The following is a 9,104-nucleotide window of genomic DNA, read 5'->3' as shown; positions in this document are numbered from 1 at the left end:
AAGGAACTCGACATTCGAACAGAATGCTCACAACTCGTATCTTTCAAACCTCCCATTCATTGATCATGTCCACCATGCAAACCCTTTAATTAAGTCTTATTCAATCATAGTCCCTTTAAAAGCGTGCATTAGTCTCCATTCAAGCTTCCCCGCAATCAGCCGCTCGAGAGGGAGTCTAGCAATACGTCACATCACGGGATTTCAATGACTAGTTCCTAGACTCCAACCCTCGAAACTAGGATGATTTCCGCTTGAAGGATATGACTCAATTCTGTCTCTCGGTACCAGTCTGATTACTACATGGTGTAATTCCTGTGCAGTGAAGAGTATGTAGTGTGGTGTTTATTTCTTCATTTTTTGGCACCTAGGGCAAGATTAAACCTCAAAAGTCACAATGGGCTACCACGGGTACATCACGACGTACCTACTGTCGGGGATTTTTATCGGAATATGTGAGTATTTGATATGAAAATTTACGTAAATGTGTGCCATATGATTATGAATGATGGCAATTTGGCATTTATCAATTTCATTCGACATGTTCGACATGTTCGACTTGTCATGTTCGTGAAAAAGAATATTGATTATGTTAAAAGTAGGGCCCTATCTATCAATTGGTTTTTGAAAACTTAATTGTCATTTGTGAAGAATAATTGCGTATGAAAATGTGCGTATCCTGTGACGAGTAGTCACGAAAATGTATATTTTTTTTCATATTCATAAATACCCAAAATTGAACTTTGAAGTGTTTATTTAGCCCTGAACTGGTATCGCATGTTTTTTTGTTCTTATCTTTCATGAAAGTGTATACGAGAAGGCCTACGCAAAACTTATTTATTAAATTACCATTTCTTGTCGAGCAAACGTATGGGTTAGCACGCCTGCCTCGCAAGCAACCCAACTCGATTTGAGTCCCACTCCCTGCGCATGGTGAACAATGTTTTTGAAACTTTATTTTTTGTGTCCCAAAAAATACAAATGTCTTCTTTTATGGTTTTAAAATTGAATCTTACTTTAATTGCAGAGTATTTCATCTTCTTTTTATGATTGGTTGCTCTGGGGGATGTTTTTAAAAGGAAAATAAACTCCGAAATTGGAATAGGTCTGACGGAAAAAATGTTGCAACGTGACGTCACTTCCGCGATTGTGTACGAAGTCTATGGAGAGTCAAGAAAGTTTTTCCTAACAAAATTGGAAATGTTTCTCAGTCCCAGATTCATGTCTTATCATCATTTTTGCATACTCCTACTCCTACAACTACATGTATGATGCTCCGCAGAGCGGAGCCTCATAGACACAAAACCCCGCAAAATTGTTTACAACACCAAACACCAATTAAGTACAAAAACGTCCATCAAAACAGAGACATTTGCCCCTAAACTTCATACTAAACCTCTTGACATACTCATGTTAGTTGCACCTAACAAACATCACTGGATTCTGTCGGTTTTTAGGCCAAAATGATGAAAAATATGCCCTTGCCGCACTGAGCCAACCTGACACTTGAAACGTGCACGGAGAGATTATGATCGATCGATGATTCTGTTCGCTCGATCGGATCGCGCCGTGGGGGGTACAGTACTTGCACTTGTACGCATGCGCATGCTATCATTTCGCTTGTACCATACCCCCCGCAGCGCGCTCCGAGCAAACCGAAAATCATCGATCGATCATAATCTCTGCCGGTACAACATCGGTCAAATATCCACTACCTAAACACAATTTTTATATGCAGTGGTTTTTTACAGAAGTCGTAACACGTTTCTGCAACAGCAATATGGTTTAGGTGTAAGCCTTAATTGTAGGAAGTGCAACATTAAACTTTTCATTGCGAATATGAGGTTTTTAATTCCTGCGATGATTGAATTTGAAGTGCTTCCATGGCTCCATAAGTAGGGAAGACACAGTGTGTTTAGACATGTTAGAGTGTCGAAGACTTAAGTTTCAAATCTCAGTAAAAACCCTTTCTTGTTTAGATTCCCCAAAACATCTATTTGTTACTTTTAATTGTTTTTAAATGGTCCTGTAGGATTTGTTTAATGGGAAGTAAAGTTACCCTTTGTGGTTTGTTTGAAGATACAAAAAAACCTAGATTAAATAAAAATTGCAGGAGTTAATTTTTACACAATAGTGTTTATTGTTTCCCTTTTTAAGACAAACAAAAACATGTGTACATTGCTTTATGATTTAGTTATGGTTTAGGACATGATTTAGTTGGTGAATCATGTTACGTGTGCATATTTGGCAGGAAATTGTCAAAAAAAATTCTGATCAAATTAGCAAGTTCCCTGAAATAGATCAGTGTGGTTTCAGTGACCCACAGTACAGGAAGTTTATGAGGTCATCCAGCCAGTCAGGCACCAATGCATTTTTTGTTTCTCAATGAACCCTTTTACTTGTGATTGACTATCATCAGTCAGGGAACCAGGCACTGAGCCTTGTCATATTTTGTATCCTTTGTGTCTTAATTCTGTTTTTCTTTTCCTCTTTTCTTCTTGTTTGCAGTTTTTGCATATATATTCACGAACCAGCTGTATCGGCTAGACTTCGGATGGTAAGATAAGAGTATTTCAAATGTCAACCCTCCTGTCGTAGCATCCAATTTATTAACCCAAACTCCCTAGGCATTTTTGCTAGGATGTAACCTGAATCCTGCAAAGTCCTCCAACTGCCTCCGTGTAAAAATAGCATACAGCCTCAATCCTGCAAAATCCTCCGGCAAACACTGTCAGTATGAGGCAGAGCCAGTGACATCCTGGAGCAGTGCGGAGGATTTCAAGTAAAATATAGACCTGAATTTATGCACGGCTGAGCATAGGTCCACGTAGTGTCAATCCTGCAAAATCCTCCATTTTGCAAAGAAGATTTGGAGTATTTTGGAATGTTAGGGTTAATGAAAACTATGTGAGGCATTCCCCTCTTAAAGAAAAAAAAACTATTCTCAGAAAAAAAACATGAATTCTGGTTTGACTGATAAACCAAGTCAGCAGGGGTGAGATGTGAACCTGGGCCACAGGAGGTAGAAGGCAGAGAAAGTACCACGTACCCAACCTGACCCATTGACTTTAATCCACTGGCATACATGTATCCCCACCCGGTCAGGAGAAAAACAAAGAACCAATTCAGAGAAAAATACTCTTTTGAAAACTATAAGATAGATTTTGGGACTCAAATCTCAGTTGACATGTCCATCTGAGTCACAGCAGTGACCACAACTTGCCTGCTTTGTCTATTGACCCAGTTTTACTAAACAAAGTACTTGCTTAACATTATGATCTGACTGCTGGTGACCAGCCTTTGTTAGAAGTATAGCAGGGGAAGTGAATTTTGGCTGTCTGTGACTGCTGAAATAGCAGCAGTTTATTGGAAAGCATGGAACATTTAGTGAGCCAACTTGACTTTTCTTAACTCTTCTAACTGCAGGTTTCCTCAGCCTTGTGGGAATCCTTAGGTCAAATGATGTTAAAACATTGAATTCTAAAATACTGGTTTCTATTTGTTACCATCTAGGCTCCTTATGTCAATCTCACCTGTGATGTGGGCCAATCTGGGCATTGGCTTCTCCATATCGCTCTCTGTTGTCGGTGCTGCATGGTAAGAATTCTTGAAGTTTTGCAACGTTTTGTTAAACATTTTATTGGACTGGAAGCCTGTTTCCACCAAGCTACTGTTAAAAAATGCTATGGGTTGCTTGTAATAGTTTTGCTCTTGTTAGCAGTATTTTCAGTCTCATTAAATTGGACCAAGGATTTTTTTTATGAGCTATCATGACTCAAAGAGAATTGTCTTACATCACCCAGTGTTCCCCAACATTGGAAAATTTAAGGTTAGACTAGACAGGTGACGGTATTTTTGCAAACAAGGTTAGTTTGTTCATAAGATGGAATTTTGCATTGAGGTGATGTAAATCAATATTGGGTTATTAGACGTATGCACTAGACAGCAGAAGGTCGCGGGTTCCAGTCCCACCCCAGTGATTTTTTCCAACTTTCACTCGGGAGGTAACACATTGAGTATACAGTGTTTATACGTCGGTGAAGGGCAAAACCTGATATTGATTTACATCACCCCAACACAAATTCATCTTATGAAAAGTATATAACACTTAAATATTTTCTGTTATAAAGATAAAGTCGTTGAATTTTAAAGTTGGCTTTAAAGGGTGGCGGCAACTTTCTACATTGTAAGCTTGACGACAGTTGCCAAAAAAATGGCAGTCCGCCAGGCTTGTTATATAGGTTAGAGACTACTAAGTTAGTACCATATCTGCAAAATCCCTTATGAAAACAATAGAATGATAGTCTTTCTAAAGTCTGAGTTTGAAGTTCCTTCACTGTCTTTTCTTCTTTTTTTCCTGAATTTTCAGGGGCATATTCAACACAGGCACAAGTATATTAGGTGGAGGTGTCAAGACGCCAAGAATCAGGACAAAGAACTTACTCAGGTGAGTCGAGCATTATCTCAAATACCATCATGTTTTCCCCAAAACTCCATTAATTAACCCTCCTATACTTACATAACTATCCCAAATTGTCAAAAAGCCTAACCCCTACCTCTCTCAATAGCTTTTGTACAGGCTGGTCACCAACTACCAGAAACCCCTATGGATTAAACCGTGTAACCGTCGAAGCCTGTTGAAGGAGTTTGATAGATAGGGTGACCATAAATACTGGTACAGATTGTGTAGCAGCCATTTTAAAGGGTGATGCCTTTGTTTGGCTGGAATGCATGAGTGAACCTTTTGTGTCTTCATTGTTACTGAGCTCAATCCATCATTGACTGGCACTCACCAGCACTGACCCACCACATCTATCAATGTCAGTCAAGGCATGGTACCCTCAGTTAACATACCTACCACAGCCTGTCAATTGTACCAATATGAGGCCAGTTTGACAGGCACTCACCAGTGCTGGCCCACATCTATCAATGTCAGTCAAGGCATGGTACCCTCAGTTAACATAACTACCACAGCCTGTCAATTGTACCAATATCAGGCCAGTTTGACAGGCACTCACCAGTGCTGACCCACCACATCTATCAATGTCAGTCAAGGCACGGTACCCTCAGTTAACAAAACTACCACAGCCTGTCAATTGTACCAATATGAGGCCAGTTTACAGACCTGTTAAAATCTATCACCTGATACATGTTGACGTATAGTAGATTACTATACCTCATACATATTCATGATCGAGAGCTGAACTCTCACTGGTCAATTCACCATCACGTGCCAGATGTTATTTTTGGTGTTTACCAAGCGCGCGCGTGAGGATTCATGCACAGGGTAAATACGCATGCGTAGTACCGTAGACTGTCGCATGGGTTACCCTTGCGACAGTCTACTACGCATGCGCTTTACAAGGCAATCGTGGAACTGTCGCACGGGTGTTGTACGCATGCGCGAACATCGGGAAGCGAATATCGACTGTCCACCCTCGAACCATGTTATATTTGTATACTATCTAACCCGTGCGATAGTCTACTACGCCTGCATAATTACCAGTGCGTGAATACTCGCGCGCGCTTGGTAAACAGCAAAAATAGCATCTGGCAGGTGATGGTGAATGGACCAGTGAGAGTTTGGCTCTCGATCATGAATATGTATGAGGTATAGTAATTAGCCATAAGCCCCTCCTACCTTTGGTTTTTGTACAATCACTGTTCCTGTGACCAAGTTTGACTGAGCAATCATGGTCACCTGACTAAAAAAGCTTGATCTAATTGGTCAATGTGCTCTGCTTGATTGACAGGAAGAAAGGGTCAATTTGTAACCTGGGCCACAGTTTACTAAACTTTATCTCTTTTTTTTTGTCAATAGTATTATCTTCTGCGAGGCAGTGGCCATTTACGGGATCATCCTTGCCATTGTCATCTCCAATCTACTTGAAGATTACAACCCAGCGACTGTTTCAGAGAACACACTGAGGAACAACTACTTAGCAGGTAGGCCGCACAAAATATGGTTTTCATTTTGATATCAAACATTTGTCTGCCGCTTTTAAAGTTCTTTGCATTCCTGAGTGGTCCTTCAGTTAAGTGTTACCCAATATGAGAACATACATTGTACAGTAAGAGATGGTGCAAGACTAAAAATCCTATGCCCTTGGGACCCCTGCACGGATTGCAGTTGGTGCTTCATGAGGGCTCAATGCACATGCCAGCATATGGCTTAAAGAATGCCTGACCAAGTTGTCACCTCAGTGTGCACTAACCCGTAGCATCCTCGTCAGGTAAATGCAGACAATTTGGATCAAAGGTGTAGCTTAACTCTCTCTTTGTCATCATTGATGGATTACTTGTTCACAAAGTCCATACACTGTTCTAGTTACCACAGTTTGCATATGGGGCCATTATATTAACCCCACCCTGCCCAAATCCTCCAAAATCCTCTTTGCAAAATGGAGTTTTTTTTCTAGGGTTGAGGCTATATATTTATTATTTATCCTGGGGAAACCTTTCAGTGGAACACTGTTTTTCAAAGGTGGCAAAAATATGTGGCTGATTTTGGAATATGCACTGTGCCAAGTTCTTGGGCCGGACTTTGTGTTGTTTATGCTCAGCCATTCCGGTACATATATTTAGGCCTAGATTATACTTGAAATCCTCCGCACTGCTCCAGGATGTCAATGGCTGTGTCTCAGCATATTGACAGTGATTGCTGGGGGATTTTGCAGGATTGAGGCAGTGGTCACTCCTCCAAGGACCACATTCAGAAATAACGGAGGATTTTGCAGGATTGAGGCTGTATGCAATTTTTACATGGAGGCAGTTGGAGGATTTGCAGGATTGAGGTTGCATCCTGACAAAACTACCTAGGGAGTTAGGAAGGTGTTATAACACTCTCATGTTTACAACATGTGGGTATAATTTTGCACAGTGTCATCGTCAAGGTAGTTTGTGATAGTTCACATGAACATCAGAAGCCTGGTCCCAAGTAAATCACAAGTTGACTTACAAGTAACAAGTAACGAGGGATTAACAATAACAAAGGAATGCCAAAGTTAATTTGAATAACTTTAAAGTTGACTTTGGACTGTATGACCTGTGATTGGCTTGTGATGGCTTGTGATCCATCGCAAGTACCTCGACCACAACTGTGACTTGTGGAGCGCTGTGATCCAATGGTTACGGTGTTCGACTCGCGTTCCATGGTACGTGGGTTCGAAACCCTGACAGGGAACATGAAGCGTGTGTGCTTGGGCAAGACACTTTACTACAGTTGCCTTTCTCCACCCAGGTGTATGAATGGGTTCCTATGAAGGTAGAGGCCAGAATGCGCTGATCTTGAGCTGCTGCAAAAACTGGTCTCATGGCCTGATGAACCTGGGTAATAATTGTAAAGCGCTTTGAGACCGTTGGTATAAAGCGCTATAGAAGCACCGCATTATTATTATTAATTTCTTTTTCCGTTATCCCTGTCTACCATTCCATTGCAGGTTACGCTATGTTTGGAGCCGGACTGACCGTAGGCCTGTCCAACCTGGCCTGCGGTATTTGCGTCGGGCTGGTCGGTAGCGCTGCGGCCCTCGCGGATGCGCAGAACCCGAGCCTCTTTGTGAAAGTCCTGATTATTGAGATCTTTGGCAGTGCCATCGGGCTGTTTGGTGTCATTGTTGGCATTTTGCAGGTGAGACACGAACATTCAAGCTCTTAAGAACAAAGAAAACAGTCACTATTTACAGAGAATATTGATCGAGTTCACGAGTCAATACTTTTGCTTCCGATTACATGACATTTAAAAATTGGGTAGGTTTTGTAGGGAATTGTTGTTTTTTTTCGTAATTTTTTTTGTTTACGATCGCATGGAGCTGTCTGCGTGTAGTCAAGTAAACAAATGGCAGTGGGGCTATACGATTTTGAGTCATTGAAAAGAAAAGCAAATTGGAGACCTTTTTAATAGGAGAATGATTAAAAATAGTTAGTAGAGAAACGTTGAATGTAATTTTTTTTTAATTTTCTTTTTCCAATGCAGTGTAATGCCTTCAGATTCTTGAGTGAGTGAAGCCCTCCATCGCTTCTTCAGCTTAATCCACCAACTCCATTCTTCCAACTTTTAGTAAGTTGTTTCCCCTTTAATTGTTTGAGATTTTCTGTTGTTTGTGGTCTTTCTGTAGTGAAAGACTGACGAAAAATGATATATATTTAGATGGATGAGTTCGAGGGACTATCTCAAAGCTGGTCTGTTGAAAATGAACTTCAAAATATCGCTTAAACATTCCTTTGTATTAAAATTGATCATATTTCTCAAATGTAAATGGTCAACATTTATCATTATTTAATATACTTTTCTTACGATCATTTATAGAAATCGTCAAGTTTAAGGTAGAGTACATCATTTGCAGCTTCCCAAAAATTAATTGATGAAATCATTGTTGAAAAGCATATTTGGTTTAATAGATAGTAATTTCACTAAACTCCCTATGAAATTATTCTTTCTGGCATTTTGTCATTTTGAAGAAAACAATAAAAGAAGGTCATTTCCAAAGGTGCGTCTAAAGATGCATTTTTGGAAATTTCTGTTCGTAGTTTGTTTTTAATTCGGCGACGCCGTGTATGGGTGCGCGTGATTGCTATAAATCGTCGGTTCAGTGCGTGACATTGCGTAGCTGCAATTGGCTGAATGAGAACGTGTCCCGGACGCTGATGTCAGGCGCAATTCAATTAGACTCGGCAACTTTTGAATTAAAATCAAGAGCTTAAACTTCATCAGGTTAGTTGTCAAGCACCCTTCTTTAGATTGTGAGCACTTTCTTTGCTTCAAACGAAACAAAAAAATGCACAAATGACAAATGATGTACTCTACCTTTAAAGGTTTCAGTGTATGTATAAGTGCATTAGCAGTGTTTAAATGTTTATACATTCTTCTACGTACAAGTTTGGTTTAGCAATAAAGATAGGATGGGTGGACATGTGTCCACAGTAGACATCAACTTCTCCACTGTTCTAAATTCCCAGATGAATATGTAGAGAAAACTCTCATCACAAAGTATACTATGTGGACTTGTAAAAATTGTTGTACATGGATATCAATAATTGTGTAAAAAATTTAGAAATTGTGGGAAATGATTGCTGAGTGAAATTGGCAGAAAAAGAAAAACTTGGTG

At 40.1% G+C, this 9,104-nt stretch overlaps 1 protein-coding gene across 1 annotated transcript; it reads left to right on the top strand.

Annotated features, from left to right (window-relative positions):
* The first annotated feature begins 270 nt into the window (after positions 1-270).
* On the top strand, positions 271-8,649 carry LOC119723092 (V-type proton ATPase 21 kDa proteolipid subunit-like). The gene is made up of 7 exons (XM_038193611.1): positions 271-452; positions 2,506-2,554; positions 3,511-3,594; positions 4,367-4,444; positions 5,819-5,943; positions 7,437-7,627; positions 7,973-8,649. The coding sequence occupies exons 1-7, from the start codon at positions 395-397 to the stop codon at positions 8,000-8,002; spliced, it is 615 nt and encodes a 204-aa protein (XP_038049539.1). The 5' UTR covers positions 271-394; the 3' UTR covers positions 8,003-8,649.
* The last annotated feature ends 455 nt before the right edge of the window (positions 8,650-9,104 follow it).

Source organism: Patiria miniata, unplaced genomic scaffold (assembly GCF_015706575.1).
Source record: "Patiria miniata isolate m_02_andy unplaced genomic scaffold, ASM1570657v1 HiC_scaffold_16, whole genome shotgun sequence".
NCBI classification, from domain to species: domain Eukaryota; kingdom Metazoa; phylum Echinodermata; class Asteroidea; order Valvatida; family Asterinidae; genus Patiria; species Patiria miniata.
Note: the sequence above shows the minus strand (reverse complement) of the source record. Positions and strands in the feature narration are given on the sequence as shown.